Source organism: Giraffa tippelskirchi, chromosome 5 (assembly GCF_054371585.1).
Source record: "Giraffa tippelskirchi isolate mGirTip1 chromosome 5, T2T-mGirTip1v1.2.pri, whole genome shotgun sequence".
Taxonomy (NCBI): Eukaryota; Metazoa; Chordata; class Mammalia; order Artiodactyla; family Giraffidae; genus Giraffa; species Giraffa tippelskirchi.
In genome coordinates this window covers 59,495,384-59,513,698 of record NC_137279.1, presented here as the reverse complement: position 1 = coordinate 59,513,698, position 18,315 = coordinate 59,495,384, and the positions used below count along the sequence as shown (strand labels likewise).

Below are 18,315 nucleotides of genomic sequence, written 5' to 3'. Positions count from 1 at the left end.
CAACAAAAGATCCCACATGACACAGTGAAGATCCTGATTGCCACAACTAAGACCTGATACAGCCAAATAAATAAATATTAAAAAATAAAATAAATAAAATTGAACATCTAAAGAGGCAGGAGGAAAACGGGGAGCGAGTTGCCATGCAAAGTATGGAGAACCATTTTTTAACCAAGGATTGAGGGTTCAATCTCACTGAATGTTCCCAAGAAGTCAATGTGATTACTGGTGAAAAATGCCCAATGGATTATCAGTGTGGAGGTCAAGGGCAAATTTAGGAAGAGATTTTCATGCAGGGACGATGTGGAAATAAGTTGGGAGGAAGCTAAATAAAATGTGGGAAGAAAGAAAATGAGAAAGCACTTGAAGACCATTCTTTAGAAGAGTTGTGCTCTGGGGCGAGGAACCTGGGCAGGAATCAAAAGGGAAATGGAGTCTGTTTGCTTTAAAATTAGAAGGGTAGAAGCAACAGTGATGTACTGAAGATTAGGGATAGAAAAATGGTGATCAGTAGTGATGGAAGTGGTGGTCAAAACACAAGAAGAGGGTCTATTTCAGATGGAAGGACCACCCCTTCCTGCCGTGTCCCTGATGGGGATCATGGAGATGTAGGGCATGTGGCTGTCTGGGGTGGGAAGGGAGCCAATTACTAATCGATGACTTTTCCTTTCCTGGCGGAGGGAGTTCTGCAGGGACTGTAATGAGAGGTGGGTGAGGATGGTGAGGGCATGTGGGAACAGGGTGAGGAGCAGTGAGGTGTTGGAGGAGGGTGGAGAAGGTCTGAAATCTCTATTGCAGAGAGTAGGGGGCTGGTTGACCAGGTTAATACAGCAGTATCGAGGGTGCTGCTGAGCTGAGTGATCCAGAACTTAGAGAAACATTTCCACTTTCTAAGTGTGGAAGATAGAAGGACCGAAGCGCAGGCTTTAGCTCCTCCCAGAGCCCCAGGAGCCTCAGTTCAGATTCTAATTGACGTGAACAGCATCCTGGAACTGTAGTGAACAGTCTGTAGCCCTGCCTCAGCTTTCTCATCTGTAAATCTGCTTAATAATAGGACTTAACTTCATAGGTCTGTAGTAAGGATTATTTGTATAATGCTTGAACAGTGCCAGCAATAAGCAAGCTCTTTAAAAATGACCTTTGGCTAACATCCTGCTATATTGTTGCTCAGGCACACTAAGGTCCTTTGTATGAGGCACTGGATTTTCATGAATGTGTATCTCTCACTTTTAAAAACTTCAGTGTCAAATAAGATTATAATCTGATACAATGTTTCTGGAAAGCAAATTTGCAATAAGTATTCAAAAACTTAAAATACTTAAAATACCTGATGTAGTAAATTCCACTTGCTGAAGATAAATTCCATTTAAGAAGATAATCAGACACTCACACAAAGATTTGTTTGTTTCTCACCACATTTATAAAAGGAAAATATTAGAAACAACTGGAATGGCTCAACTAATTCACATGATGGAATATTATACAGCCATTAACCTTGGTGGCTAAGAGTGTTTAATGCCATGGAAAATGCAAATAAAATAATATCAAGTATAAAAATTAGATACTAAATTTTCCCTAGAGTATGACCTCAACCACGTAATAAAAGCTGCATAAAAAGGGATTAACGGAATAAACTATGCCAACATATTAATGGTGGTTGCCTCTGGGTGTAGTGGGATTGTAAGCAGGACTGGCTTCATGGGTGTGTAACTCATGCAGCTGCCCAGGGCCCCTCATGTAGAAGAATTATAGACTTAGTCTGATGCTCTGCTGTCATTGTCTTGACGTTCTTAATGATTTCTGAACAAGGGACCCTGTATTTTTATTTTCCAGTGGACCCCCCTAACTACATAGCTGGTTCTGATTATAAGTACTTCTTAATACTTTTTGTATTTGCCAGTTTTAAAAAGCAGACATATAAACCTTATCAATTCTGAAAAGGAGTTTTTTTTATAGAAATATAAGGACACAATGAATTAGTTAATTGCCCTTTTCTGCACTCAGGAGCCCTTGTGTTCTTCTTGGAAGGGCCAGATTTCAGTGCTTACTGGCAGTGTGAGCGATTATGTCACTGTAAGGAAAAGGAGTGACAAACTTTTCAAAAAATTATCTAAAAATAAATAAATAAGGCTTCCCTGGTGGCTTCATGGTAAAGAATCCAGCTGCCGATGCAGGAGACATGAGTTCGATCCCTGATCCAGGAAGATCCCACATGCCGTGGCGCAACTAAGCCCCTGCACCACAGCTACTGAGCGTGTGCACTGAGCCCACATGCTGCAGTTACTGACGCCTGCATGCCTAGAGCCTATGCGCTGAAACAAGAGAAGCCATTGCAATGAGGAGCCAGTGCACCACAACTATATAGTACCCCCTGCTCGCTGCAACTAGAGAAAAGCCCATGCAGCAATGAAGACCCAGTACAGTCAAAAATAGATAAATAAAATTATAAAATTAGTTCATTAAAATGCTTAAAAATTTAAAAAAGTCATCTTCACTGTCTATTTTCATCTTACCCATGCATTAACTTCCCCTAAATTGGTTTTCATCCCATTGCTACATGACAAATCTTCCTAAATTCATTCTTTTTTTTTTAAAAAATAATTTGGCTGCATTGGGTCTTAGTTGTGGCACTCAGGATCTTTGGTTACAGCATGCAAAATCTAGTTCCCTGACTAGGGCTCAAATTTAGGCCCCCTCTTTGGGAGCTTGGAGTCCTAGTCACTGGACCACCAGGGAAGTCCTCCCTAAATTCCCTCTTGATCTCCATGCTGTTTAATCCAATGGGCATTTTCCCCCGATAGTTGTCTTCATGGATGTCTCAGTAGCATTCACTGGAATCGAACACTCAATCCCTTTAGCGAAATGTTTTCCCCTCCCTTCAGGACAAGCCTCCCCTCTGGCTGATCTGCTGCCTCTCCGGCACATGGTGGCAGCTACTTCTACTCACATTCTTTTTGGGTGACGAAGCTGATCCATTCAGTGGCCGTGCTGCCCACCTCGTTGTGGGCCACCACCCTCAGCTTGTAGGTGGTGTAGGGCTGGAGACCCTCGAGGCTGGCTCTCCGCCCTGGCCCCGTGTACTTGGTCTCAGTTTGGCTGGGGGTACAGGGGGTGGCTGAATCCGGAGGGCATGCCATGTAGAGTTGGAGCTCATAGCTGGAAGGAGAATGAGCACATAAAGAGGAAACAGTCAGTGGAATTAGTCTAACTCTCTTTTAAACCTGATGATGTTTAGTGAGAAGCCATTTTGCTTTCACCGAACCACCAGCACTTTAAAACTCCCACTTGTGGGAGACGGCTGCTTTCAGAAACACTTGATTTAATGCCGTTGGAAGTAGGCAGAAGAAGGAACTAGAGAAATGATAAGAGAAGTCCCATGTATACACATGTCTACCCAGGAGGCAGCAATCCTTGTTGGTAGAGATAAGATATTTCTCTTTTTAGAGGAGAGTAATAAAACTGTTCTCCTCTGTTGGAAATAAAGAATATCTCTTCTCTCTACAGATTATTTTGAGAGAAATAACTTCTTTGCTCTTTCAAACAGTGGTTCATTACAACACTTTAAATGACATCAAAGGAATTCTGATTTAGCCACAGAAGTTCCTTATGTTCTAGCTGAGCCCTGCAGAGTGAAAAATTCCAGGGAACCATGAGGAGAAGCACATTCTTTCAATGAAGGGGAACACATTTCTTCATCTTTCTTTCATTTTTTTTTGGCAGCATTGAAAGTCACGAAGGACCAGGGATTAAACTTGTGCCTCCTGCAGTGGAAGTATGTTGTCTTAGCCACTGGACTGCTAGGAAAGTCCTTGCCTTGTGTTTCTTATTTTTGTTGTTCACCTTTCTATCCTTAGCTGATTTTATGATTGAAACACTTTGTAAGGAATGTGATCACACATCGATTTATTTGTCTATTTTGCTATAAAGTGAAATGAAGTGTTAGTTGCTCAGTCGTGTCTAACTCTTTGCAACTTCATGGACTGGTAGCCCACCAGGCTCCCCTGTCCATTGAATTCTCCAGGCAAGAATACTGGAGTGGGTTGCCATTCCCTTCTCCGGGGGATCTTCCCAACCCAGGGGTCGAACTCAGGTCTCCTGCATTGCAGGCAGCTTCTTCACTGTCTGAGCCACCAGGGAAGCCCATTTTGCTATAGGTATCTGTTCAATCAGCATGTCTTCCTGGAGAATGTTGGGAAGCTGAAGGTCTGTGTGCATGTCTTATTTCGGTTCATTTCTCCCTTTGGCTCTCCCACACTACCTTTGAATAACACCGTTGGGGAACAGTGGTGGACTCCACTGGAAGGAGGCTGTCCTCGAGGCCAGCATGTGGATTTGTGGAGAGGACAATCCTGCGGGTGGAGCAGGAGGAGTTCTCAGCTCTGCTGTTGGCCCTTGGCTGCAACAATTGAAGCAAGTGCAGGCCTCCACCCCAATGGAGTAGGTTGTGAAGGGCTGCAGGCTGTGAAGAGTCTGCTGGGTGGCCAGGCCTTCAGCCAGCTGTAGGAGAGAGAAGGCTAGATGAGGCCAGGTCGCAAGTCACAGACAGTTGGTTCACTTTTATCACATACCATACAATCTCTGAAAATAGTGCCTCGCCAGTTACTCTGGGAGATGCACCCTAGCATCTAGCACAGTATTTACCCTCAGGAATGACCAACCCAGTGGGAGAGGCATGGCTTACACATGCCAAAAATTGCAAAGAGATAACAGTTAGATAGAAGTTTGAGGCCACAAGATAGGAATCACAAGGCACAGTGTTGTCTATTACCATAGATACTAGAAAATGGCATAACGCTCACAAAATATTGACCAAGTTCTGTGACCCTCAGAATGATGCCTTTTTGAAAAAATCTATATTTGAATTATATTTCAAACTCAATGCTTTCTAAGGTTCATATTCTGCCATTGTTACTTGTGTGGATCAATAATTTGGGTATGAAAACTCCCCTCAAATTCTAAAAGTTGAGTATTATGAGCTTGAAATGTATTTTATATATCAATCAGTTCAGTTCAGCCACTCAGTTGTGTCCAACTCTTTGTGACCCCATGGACTGCAGCATATCAGGCTTCCCTGTCCATTACCAACTCCCAGAGCTTACTCAGACTCATGTCCATTGAGTCGGTGATGCCATCCAACCATCTCATCCTCTGTCATCTCCTTCTCCTCCCGCCTTCAATCTTTCCCAGCATCAGGGTCTTTTCCAATGAGTCAGTTCTTTGCACAAGGTGGCCAAAGTATTGGAGCTTCAGCCTCAGCATCAGTCCTTTCAATGAATTTTCAGGACTGCATTCCTTTAGGATTGACTGGTTGGATCTCCTGGCAGCCCAAGGAACTCTCAAGAGTCTTCTCCAACACCACAGTTCAAAAGCATCAATTTTTGGCACTCAGCTTTCTTAATGGTCCAATTCTTACAGCCATACATGACTACTGGAAAAATGATAGGTTTGGCTAGATGGACCTTTGTTCGCAAAGTAATGTCTCTGCTTTTTAATACGCTGTCTAGGTTGATCATAGCTTTTCTTCCAAGGAGCAAGTGTCTTTTAATTTCATGGCTGTAGTCACCATCTGCAGTGATTTTGGAGTCCTCCAAAATAAAGTCTCCCACTGTTTCCATTGTTTCCCCATCAATTTGTCATGAAGTGATGGGACTGGATGCCATGATCTTAGTTTTTTGAATGTTGAGTATTAAGCCAACTTTTTCACTCTCCTCTTTCACCTTCATCAAGAGGCTTTTTAGTTCTTCGCTTTCTGCCATAAGGGTGGTGTCATCTGCATATCTGAGGTTATTGATATTTCTTCCTGCAATCCGGATTCCAGCTTGTGCTTCATTCAGTTTGGCATTTCTCATGATGTACTCTGCATAGAAGTTAAATAAGCAAGGTGACAATATACAGCACTGACATACTCCTTTCCCAATTTGGAACCAGTCTATTGTTCCATGTCCAGTTCTAACTATTGCTTCTTAACTTGCATATAGATTTCTTAGGAGGCAGGTCAGGTGATCTGGTATTCCCGTGTCTTTAAGAATTTTCCACAGTTTGTTGTGATCCACACAAAGGCTTTGGCGTAGTCAATAAAGCAGAAGTAGGTATTTCTCTGGAACTCTCTTGCTTTTTTGATATATTTATATATATTTAAGAGTTTGAAAGTCCATGTGTTTCTCTAAGGGTGTTGTTCTATACAAAATATAGTTTTTTTCCTCAGTTACCTTTGTTGCATTATAAACTTTCTAGTTTATCTGGATCAAATGTTTTTTACCTTATTGTGGTTTTATTAAGTGCTCTTTGGAACAGAAGAGCTCAGACACTGAAAGCTCATTTTCACATTGACATAAGCAACATTTAATTAAGAAGAGCTACCTGTTATTTAGAAAAATGTATACAAGCCACTCCAAATATAAATTATTTTAGTTTATTAATATTATCATTTTATAAGCATGGATAATCAAGGGTTGATTGTATTTACATCATCTGTATTTATTGAATCGGAAGCCTTGTAGAAAATATGCTAATATTTCTTTAACATTCAACACGAGACTTCCTTGCATGTGAGTGATCTTTTGAAATTGTGTTTCCATACCTGGCACGCTGGCCTCAAAGGATTTCTCCACACTTGCCAAAATTGTTCCCTCAATCAGTCTAAATAATTTATCATGTAATACTGGGATGTGCACAATTTCTCTATGAGGTTTGTGTGAACAAAGTATTATAATCTATACTTATTCATGAGAAATGTGAGAGTGATACCAGCTGTCCTGCAGAGAAAAGAGACTTCATCTCCAGGATGGTAGTCTCTTGATTTAAATAATGCAGGAACCAGACTAGTTGATTATTAGTGTCCTTTTCAGGGCTAAAACTGAAAAAGGCTAAAACACATTGGGCTAAAACACAATGTGAAAAGTGATTTCCCTCCACAGGTCTGTCTTATCGCCTCAATGTGCCCCAAATGTGTTAATGCATGAACAGCGGAGTAGGGCTGAGCCAAACTATTCTGTTGTCTTTTCCAAAGACCTAGAACTTTCTCGAAAGACTGAGTTTTCAGTGTATTATTAGAGATTTGCTCATGCCAAAATGGGGATTCTGAGGTTTTCTTTGCTCTGTTTTTTCCTTTTTCATATTAACATTTACATCACTGACAAAGACCGTTTCTTGGCCCCTTACACAAGCCACTACTATGTTAAGTGCTTGACATGTGTATCCTAATTAAATTCATTCAATTAATTTGATTATCTCTAAGGTCTTAGGCTTCTTACAAGATCGGTGGAGTCTTGAATACCACCTTTAGCCCTCCTCACCCCAAGCATTTACATATCTTCTGTATGTTTCCTGATGCTATTTCTTCGCAGTGGGATCTTTGTGTCACTAAGGTCACCACAGGGCAACTGAGAACAGATGGGTAAGAAAGAAGGATCAAGGCTAACAAAAAGCAAGGGCACCAAGCTTGATTATTTAAGTAAACCAATCAGAATACTGCTGCTCACCACTGTATGGACCCCACTGGTGCTCCTGGAGAACAATCTGTAGAGAGTGACAATCCCGTTGGGCTTCTGGGGGGTGCTGATGTTGACCACTGCTTGGGTGGCAGAGACCGCGTGGAACTTGGGGGCCCTGAGACCTTCTGGGGGGGCAGGTCCAGTTCTACACCGCGTCCAGCTACTGGGGGCTTTTCCTGCTGAATTCACGGCCCAGACCTCCAAAGAGAAATCAGTGAGACCCGTCAAAAGTAAGGTAACCTCAGGCTGCAAAGAAACTGGCAACCAGAGCAACTGAACACAACAGAACGAAAGAAACTGTGATCCTGGAACTTCACAATCGCAAAGGAGGGCAGGTCTTCCCTCTTTTTAGCCTTTGACCCTGTGAACACAAAGGGGCTGATTAGAACCTCAGTTTCCAAATGCAATCATCTGATTTAAGCCTAATGAAAAGCTGCTCATCCCTGTGCGGGGCAAGGAGTGATTTTTGTCAGCTTCTGCAAACCGGATGGATCTGCAGACTCCATAAAACTCAGCAATTCTTAAACCCTGTCCTCACTCAATCTGCATGAAAATTAAATTTTACTTTCATCAAGGAGGGAATAAACATATGGAAGGAGGTATAATCTTATTTATCAAGCACCATTTGTATAATTAAACACGAATATCCTAAAAGGTTGCCTTAGGTCATCATTTGCATGAGTAAGTAATTTGTAGAATGTCAGGTACAATAGACAGAGTAGATGGATGTGTGAGTGGATAGGGTTAAATTAGGCCCAATAATAGCCAGCTACACAGTGATCAATCAGGATGATAGATCTAAATGGCAATACAAGCAGACTGTCTGCATGTTTAGGAGTGGAGTCTTCCTTAGTAAGCTTTCATGTTGGGCAAGTCTAACTTCAGGAAAATTTTTCTGCATTTGGTGTCTGTGTGTGTGTGTGTGTGTGTGTGTATACACACACATATATACACATACATGAATATTATAATTCATATAATACATATAATTGTATATTTATAACACATGTTATATATATTTAATTATATATATTTGTTTTGAGCTTTTAAAGGCAAGTCTTGAAAACTTGATTCTATAGTACGCATGTTCAAGGTGTGTGATGTTAAAAGAGCATGTGGAATGTTCAAATGCAAGATATTTAGGAAATACTGTAGGAGAATACTTTGCAGTGAGAGTATAGTCTCATTTTTATTTTGCTTTCACATCAATAATATCTTTAAGAGAATTTAATGAATATCAGACAGAGAGCTTTTCAGCAGTTAGGCTAACTCCTATCAGTGTTTCTGTACTCTTTTTTTTTTTTTTTAGATTTCTCTAAAAGTAACATTTCTGATGTTGAATTGCTCTTGAATTACAGTCAAGAGCAAATCTCCAGCCTGTTGCTTATAGGACTGCCAGAAGCCCTGTTTTTCACTCCCAGTTTTATTGAGAAATAATTGACATACATGCCTCATTTTTAAAAATTTTATTTATTTATTTTTTAAATATAAATTTATTTGTTTTAATTGGAGGCTAATTACTTTACAATATTGTAGTGGTTTAAAAAGAGATAACTAACCTACTTACTAAGTAGAGCCTACTCTTTTTAGTGCTCTGATCCATTGATCGCATGATGTGTGTAATAATCACTCACATTTGTATAAATCTTATACTTCACAACACACTTTAACAAATGCTCACTGACTAGGTCCTCACAAACACAACTTTGTAAGGTGGCTGGAGAATATATTATTGGCCCCTTTTACAGATGAGGAAACCAAGCCTCTGAAATGTGACTCTCTTGTTCAAGGTGACAGAAGTCACAAGACCTGAAACTAGAATTCTACTCTCCAGGAAATTTTATTGCTCTGTCCAGTAAACTGTGCTTTTGCTTCTGTATGTCATCCATACAGATAAGTAAGATACTCAGGATTATGAATATTTAATGACTTGTCTATAGACAACTCTGGGGAAGGAAATGGCAACCCACTCCAGTATTCTTACCTAGAGAATCCTGTGGACAGAGGAGCCTGGTGGGCTGCTGTCTATGGGGTCACACAGAGTTGGACATGACTGAAGCAACTTGGCATGCATGCATGCATAGACAGCTACCTGCAATTCTGGATTAGGTAAAATCTCAGCCTGCAAGGGTAAACAGACTTACCCAGGTTGCCTTGAATGATGAAGGTTTGTTTTGATAGACCCAGGGAAGTAAGGAGCAGAAAACTGTCTTAGCAATGTGAGAGCCAGGCTCCGTGGAAACCAGGGTCCAGGGCAGAATACACAGCTGCTCTTACCACCCTCTCTGGAATGGCCATGGTCAGTCTTACAACAGGGAGAGTAGCTATAGGAGATAACTGATGAGGAAGTCAGCCTGCAAGGCTGATGAGAAAGGGCCTCTGACTCTTCAGTCTTCTCTAGACTAAACTGTTTTACTGAAAATTTTTTTCTGGAGGGTAGGAAAGCATTTTTGATCACATGATAAGTGACAAAGTTTGAAAAGAAAATAAATATTCTTGAGAAAGGGATGCAAAATAAGGTAAACATACTGATATCAAACTCTTTGCCAAGTGTAAGGCTTTGGTTGGTAATTTAAGTGCATAGAATTTTAGTAGGAGCCACAAAGGATGGAGAACACAAGGAGGAAAGTGCAACTGGGTTTGACAAAATAAAAATTCAGCAAGCTGCCAATTAATTTGTGCTCAGTCACTCAGTCGTGTCCAACTCCTGGAGACCCCATGGACTGTAGCCCACCAGGCTTTTCTGTCCCTGAGTTATTACAGGCAAGAATACTGGAGTGGGTTGCCATATCCTCCTCCAGGGAATCTTCCTGACCCAGGGATCAAACCTGCGTCTCCTGTGTCTTCTGAATTGGCAGGCGGATTAACTACCAAGCACCAAATCTATTAAGGCTTTTTAATGCTCATGTTGGCAGTTAGGTCTAGACCTCATGCCTTTCTGTGTTGCACGCGTTTTTATGGGGTGGAGTTCTAGTTCCAAAATAGAATTTAACCCATGGTATTTTAAAACACTTGAGTCTCAATAATGTAGTATATGACTATATTTCTCTAGAAATATATTTTTTAAAAAAACTGGGCCATACAGAATTCCCCATCAGTAACTGGGAATGAATGTAGGCTCTAGTGTCTTTTGTCTTTGACAGGAGACCTTCATAATACAGTGCTTTTTTCCTAGTCTTTCTTTTTAGTATTCAATCAACTTGAGATCAAAATAGCATTCATATAAATCAACATGCTTATGCAAAGCAGGAGCAGCCTATTTACATGAGCTCCTCTGAAAATGAAAGCAGTTACAATGAAGAAAGCTGTGCTAATGAAGCATTATGGATTTCTCAAGACTTGCATCACAAGGCAGTATCTCTTATGCCAAACTACCCAAAGAAAAGGCAGAAAGAAACTGTCACTGATACTCTCTTTCTGTCTTTCTCTCTCTCAAGGTAAAAAGTCCTTTATCTAAAAACCGCTGTAGATTTTTGTCTATGCCCAGCTAAACAGGCGGAGAAGGCAATGGCACCCCACTCCAGTACTCTTGCCTGGAAAAATCCCATTGACGGCGGAGCCTGGTAGGCTGCAGTCCATGGGGTCACTAAGGGTCGGACACGACTGAGCGACTTCACTTGCACTTTTCACTTTCACGCATTGGAGAAGGAAATGGCAACCCACTCCAGTGTTCTTGCCTGGAGAATCCCAGGGACGGCGGAGCCTGGTGGGCTGCCGTCTATGGGGTCGCACAGAGTCAGACACAACTGAAGCGACTTAGCAGCAGCAGCTAAACAGGAGATAAAGGAACTAAAGTATAGCTTAAGTTTCAGGATAAAAATACTAACAGATTATGCTTATGGTGTATTTCTACTGAGAAACAATGGCCCCAAGATTTAGGTCCATCCTTATATATGGTGGATAAAGAAAAAGCAGAGATCTTGTATGGGGAAATGTGAGTAGTATACTCTGATCTTCTATTTTTAATGAACCTATATAAACATTAAGAAATGAGATACCTTGAGAACAGAGGTAGAGTTGCCTACTTAGTCTATCTAGCTACCTATCAGGTTGGTGAAAAAGTTCATTTGTGTTTTTCCATAAGATGTTATGAAAAAATTTGAATGCACTTTTTGGCTAACACAAGATCTATGTCTATCTGCCACCTATCTACTTCTTATTTGCCTAACTAATAAACCAACCCACCTGGTTTGTATTCCAAGATCCCCTCACATATTCTTGTTGTTGTTGTTTAGTCACTAAGTCATATCTGACTCTTTGTGACCCCATGGACTGTAGCCCACCAGGCTCCTCTGTCCATGGGATTCCCCAGGCAAGAACACTGGAATGGGTTGCCATTTCCTTCTCCAGAGGATCTTCCTGACCCAGGGATCCAACCCTGGATTGGATCTCCTGTATTGCAGGTGGATTCTTTACCACTGAGCCACCAGGGTATATAAAAAATGTATGAGTAACTCAGAAAAAAGAGGGGACTTTTTAAGAGCTGAAAACTAAAGTACAGTTTATGAATTTCATGCTCAAGAGTGAAAAAAAGTAAGGATACATTTCATCTTTTGTTTATGCAAAATATCCTCACACACTATCTAGTTGAACATATTTATCCTTTGATAATAAAACAAATTAAAAGTGATTAAAGTTTTATTTATCATTTGGGTTTAATGAACACATGTGCACATATATACACACACACATACAACACACACACACACACACACATTATAACTGTAAGAGTTAGTAATTTCCCAACTTAGAGCTATTAATTAGAACAGGTTAGGGCTGGCTTTAGAGAAGGGGTGCTTTGCTCTCCAAGGTTTTGGGTGAAACCATGAAAGGAGTTACAATGTAAGAAGATGTCATAGAAAACACAGATTAAATATTTGAATAAATTAAAAATAACTAAAATGATCTAACCCCAAATTTTCCATTTGACTAGCAAAAGAATAGATCTATTTGTTTTCAATCTAATTTTTGTAATCTAACTAGTGACTATTACCAACCTTATGCTGTTGTCCATTAAACATAAAATTGTTCTTTTATTTACCCTCTGCCCACTTTCCCAGCCTCCTAGGACTAATTACTATATGTTGCTTTAAAGAGTTTTAATTACATGAAATGTCAACATCTGCCACCATGCTGCCCAAATCTTACTGCTGTGGAAACAATGGGTTCAATTGTTTGTCCTCTGTTGAAAACTGCCTTTTACAAATTTTCCTTCAGAGGAGTCTTTGTCCAAACGTGCTCCTTGGCTATTATCTTCAGAATCATTTTGTGTTCCTGTAAGAGAATTTCTAGTGAAACGATCTCAGAACCGGCCTTTTTAAAATATCTCCAAGTGATTTTTGTACCCAGTCTTGTTTGAGAAACACAGAGAGCTATTCCCTACAGAAGCAGGTACAGAAATCATAGTTTTTTTCAATTTCCATTCACATGTTGTCTATTTAGAATTGCACTTTGCATTACTCTTGTCATTACCTTCAGCCATTCAAATAAACACACAGCATGTATGTGGCTGAATATGTTACAATTGCAACGATCATCAACCAAGTTTATTACAGTGGCCAGAGTTCCAAACAGAACCAGAATTCACTAGCTTTTGTAGAACGACCATTTGGCACCTAGTTTTCCCTTCAGGTGCAAATTTCTTGAAATACTGTTATTTCTAGAACTTGCTGAGTATTCCCCCCCGCCCCCATGCAGCCCAGATGAACATTATTAAGTATTTTAAAATGTTCTTAATTCCTCTCACCCAACATTTTTACTCCTAATTTTATTCCAGAGGGAAAGCAAGAGTTTGTGAACAGAAGCATTTGTAAGAAATTTTGTAAAAGAGAAAGAAGGAATCATGACTCCAGTGAGGATGGGAGAAGAGAGATGCTTTAGAAATCTTAGCGTGGGGGCCCACTGGGTGCTTACATTAATGACCTGACTATTCTTTAGCACAATTTCCATGCTTAACTGTAGTTTTCATTTTAATGCTTTGTCTCACTCAATGGCTCATAACTTTCTCAAATAACGTTCCCCAGGACTAATATTTTCCAAATGCAGTCTTAGTTCAAAGAGAAATTCTTAATGTAAAATTTCAGGGTTTCTTAATTATAAAAATACCTTATGATTCTTTTGGTTGAGGAAATGCTACAAGTCTTGATAAGACCAAGAGAACAAACTTAGCGATGCTTTCTATACTGTTAGTATCCAGTTGATGTCTACTTGGTCACGTATTTGTTATCATTTTCCATATAAAAATAGACCATAGGAATAATGGGACCTTCCTAGTGGCTCAGAGATAAGGAATCTGCCTGAAGTGCAGGAGACTCAGGTTCAATCCCTAGGTCAGGAAGATCCCCTGGAGAAGTGATAGCAACCCACTCCAGCATTCTTGCCTCAAGAATTCCATGGACAGTGTAGCTTGGCTGGCTACAGTCCATGGGGTTGCAGAGTCAGACACAACTGAGCGACTAACACACACACATAGGAATAACCAAATTCAGCCAGTGATCTTCCACAAAAACCCTCTTATATGATGACTCCTAAGGTAAGTGACAGTGGCTGACCTTCCCCTTGAAACATTTTGAGATTTTGCACTTTTTTCCAGGCTGTTTATTACAAGTTGAAGTATAACTGTGACTCTTAGAGGATTAATACATGGAAGAATTTTTCAGCTCTCTGCAACTTCTGTGATATTCTATAACATACTTCCTTGTGGAATAATGGCAATTTTTGATATAACAGAAACATTTCAACAATATTGTTTCATATCAAGCAGTGCTAGGGAGGCAACATTATTCACAAAAATTGGAGACTATGAATATATTTTCATGACAATTCACATCAGAAACAAACAAGTCCAACATGAACAGCCATGCCAGTAATTAATAAGAAGAATAAATAGGTTACATGTTAACAGACAAACAATTAAATTATTTGTTTCCTAGGGGCATGTAATGAGATTGTGATCACACTCCCAGGAGAGAGACAAATAGATATTAAAAAGGTCTTTCCGATACCTGTATTGGCTAAGGCCAACAGCTAATTCAATAGATTCGATCAAAATCACCTCTTCTTTCACTGTTCCTGATTTACGACTTGGGCTGCAGTTAGTCATCACTCATTGCAGTTTGCTCTCCAGCGCTCATAAATTATGCCTCATAAATAAAAAGATATAATCAAGGAAATCATATCAATTCATCTGCAACCTTGGAGTACATTTTCCCATGGCATTCACGCCAATGCCTTTTTAAAGGGTAGCTTGCCATGGGTTTTGAGTATGTTCAAAGAGCAACACACCAAAATCGGCTTTGCCAGAACTGAGGTTAAGAGAGACTAAAAAGAGAAGGCAATAAATCTGAAATGATATGATGATGACAAGATTTAAAAAAAAATTCATTAACAGTCCTGCAGGCTGCATTCATAAAGGCATCACTGGCTGAAAAGCTCTGTGTAGCTATCTGTTTAACCATCTACCTATCTGATTTTCTTTCATCATCAAATGGACTTTTTTAAGCATCTCTGTTTGCATGGTGCTTTGCTGGGTCCATTATAGTTATGCCTTTACAGATATGGTCCTTGCATTCCAGGCTCCTTTAATCTAAAACACTTTGCATCAGGCAAGATGGGACATGATTTTAATTGAATTCTGGGACCCAGGGGAAGAAGGGTACAGCAGAACATTGTGTTTGTTTCTACCAGTGCTTTTGAAATTCAGAGATGTGAAGCTAGTAAAGAGATTACAAGACATTTTCCTCGCTAGAAATGGATGTCTTCTGTCACTACCGCTCAGCACACAGCCATGTCCTTTGGAGGTGCTCAATAAATATGAATGGCTCTTTTCTAAAATGTAAGAAGAGGAAAACTGGCTTTCATATTAGGGGAGAAATTAGCTTCCATTTGAGGTTTGTAATGATAATGAAAATTTGGAACTTATCATACTCCCTTTCTATTGCTGTGTCTGCTCTCTCTGAGAAAAACCAGGAACTCAGTCCTGTCCATCTCTCATAGAGGAGATGTAAAAGTAGTGCATGGGTTTAGTGAGCACCTATATTTGTATAAGGGTATTACATGTGCTGATTTACTTCATCCTCTCAACGTCCTGTGAGGGAGTGTTAGCATCATAACCAGTTTGCACACAAGGAAATGGAGGCACAGAGATGTTTGCATAGCTTGGTAAGTGGTAGGGCCAGCCTTGTCATACAGGTATGTGAGGTAAAAGCCTGAGCTTTCTGCTTTTTCTATTGAAGGAGGTCCTAGATAGACACATCTGCTATGTGTTTGAGATATTGCCCTGAGGCTGCTGTTGAACTCTGCACAGACTGGCTGTTTTGCAGAGATGAGCTCCAAAGTGAAGTGGTGGAAATGACCACAAACATCACAGTATCCATACCTGCTGCTACGCATCATGCTTTAAAAAATACTTTCTGTTATACAGAGGCAAGTACTAGTCAAATACTTTCCCTGCTGCTCCAAATGTGTAAAGTGAAAGTGAAAGTCGTTCAGTCATGTCCGACTCTTTGCAACCCTGTCGATTGTAGCCTGCCAGGCTCCTCTGTCCATGGGATTCTCTGGGCAAGAATACTGGAGTGGGTAGCCTTCTCCAGGGGATCTTCCTAACCCAGGGATTGGCCCCAAGACTCCCACATTGCAGGTGGATTCTTTACCATCTGAGCCATGAGAGAAGCCCAAGAATACTGGAGTGGGTGGGTAGCCTATCCTTTCTCCAAGTGATCTTCCTGACTCAAGAATCAAACCAGGGTCTCCTGAATTGCAGGCAGCTTCTTTACCAGCTGAGGTACTAGGGAAATCCATATAAATGCACTTAAATGGCAGGAGAGTTCCAGAAAAACATCTACTTCTGCTTTATTGACTATGCCAAGCCTTTGACTGTGTGGATCACAACAAACTGTGGAAAATTCTTCAAGAGATGAGAATACCAGACCACCTTACCTGACTCCTGAGAAATCTGTATGCAGGTCAAGAAGCAAAAATTAGAACCAGACATAGAACAACAGACTGTTTCCAAATTGGGAAAGGAGTATGTCAAGGCTGTATATTGTCACCCTGCTTATTTAACTTCTATGCAGAGTACATCATGCGAAATGCAAGGCTGGATGAGGCACAAGCTGGAATCAAGATTGCTTGGAGAAATATCAATAACCTTAGATATGCAGATGACACCACCCTTGTGGCAGAAAGTGAAGAGGAACTAAAGAGCTTTTGATAAAAGTGAAGGAGCAGAGTGAAAAAGTTGGCTTAAAACTCAACATCACCAAAGGGGTGGGCAGACCACCTAAGCCACCCCTCTAACCCAACCCTGGATACACCCCACCCTCACCCCATATAAGCAACCAGCTAGCCCCTACCCTCTGCGAGCTAGCAAGGGAACCTGTTACTTGTTCTTGCTCCCCCTGCTGTAGCAGAGGCTCCAATGAAGCATTGTCTGAAATTTTTATCTGGCCTTTAATCAATTTTTATTGATTAAGGAGGTCAAGAACTCTGGTGGGTAAAACTAAAATACTAAGGTAAGTTTTTTTCATCCCAATTTTAAAGGTAAGGAAACTGAGGCTTAGAGAGTAAATTACTGGCTGAGGACACAGTGACAATAATTCCTGCAGCCCAGATTACAAGCTGAGTCAGTTTATCTTTGCAGGGTCAGGAGTTCATGCTCTTGGTGGGGTGACTTGAGGACACTATGTTTCAGCAGAACAGTGATGGGATCTGGTGTCAGAACATTTGGACCCAAGTTCTGACTCTGCCATTTCTTGACTGGGCACTTTGCTCAGTCATTCACTTTCCTGATTATAACGGAAAAAATAATATCTACCTCACAGGACTATTCTGAGATTTATGGGCAATAAAGTTGCTATAAATTTTGAGAAATGTGGTGGAGGATAAGTACACTTATACATATTTTACTAAGATTTTGAAAGCCCCAGACCTGTACACAAACACAATTTGGAGCAACCAGAGGGTGAATTTAAGAACACAGTCTGTGGAACTTGAATTCTAGGTTCAAATTTCAGTTCTTTCGCTTACCAGCTGTACCCTTGGACATGTTAACAAAGGGCTTCTAAGGGTTATTATTTAGAATAATCCTTGCCTCAGATGATTATTATGAGTTAATGCATGCAAAACTTTTAAGAGTCCTTAGCAGTACATAGCAAGCACTAAATACATGATGATGGTTTTTATTATATTTGTGTGAAAAGTCAGGATATGACTTCTTAGTAGAGAAAGTGAGACTAAATAGCAATTCTCTAATTCACTTCTGGGTCCATTTAGCTGTTATGGATCAACAATAGGCTTGAAAACCCTAACCGTATTCTGAGGTCAGCACATCTCTCTCTGTGTCTTTGTCTCCAGGTACTTCTCCATTCTAGAACCCTGAGGGTTAGAATAAATGAAAGCCTGGCTTTTCAGAATATTGCTTCTACATCAAAATTTGTTGATTGGATGGCATCCTCCGTTTTACCTTCTTATTAAAATTTCTCAAAAGTACCTCAAGATATGTAAAAAGGAAACAGTGAAGAAAGGCAATGCATTATTCAAAGAAAAGAATTTTGTTTCCAGTTTCATTGCAAATATCCCTTTGGGAGAGAACTGTACAGTTTCCTAGACACTTATAGGCATCTTAGTAATGATCAGATCCATTAACAGATAGATAAATCAATTTACAAGATAAAGTCTTGACTGTCTTCTTAAAGATTTCCATTGAAGGCATCTGATTTACTTCCATATGTTAACATTTTTGCTACTCTCTCTAGATGTGACAGCTTCATAGAGATCAAGACGTTTGGAATTTAATGGAAATAAACCATTAGTCCAAGTACTT

The 18,315-nt window shown here is 40.3% G+C and overlaps 1 protein-coding gene across 1 annotated transcript in view; it reads right to left on the bottom strand.

The window, feature by feature from the left end:
• The window catches only part of USH2A (usherin), a 901,466-nt gene that overhangs the window by 40,569 nt on the left and 842,582 nt on the right, over positions 1–18,315 (bottom strand). Inside the window, exons 64-66 of the mRNA XM_081491700.1 lie at positions 7,482–7,691; positions 4,259–4,497; positions 2,948–3,156 (exon numbers count right to left, since the gene is read on the bottom strand). Of these exons, the coding sequence (XP_081347826.1) occupies positions 2,948–3,156; positions 4,259–4,497; positions 7,482–7,691 (658 nt within the window). The remainder of the gene's footprint in view (positions 1–2,947; positions 3,157–4,258; positions 4,498–7,481; positions 7,692–18,315) is intronic.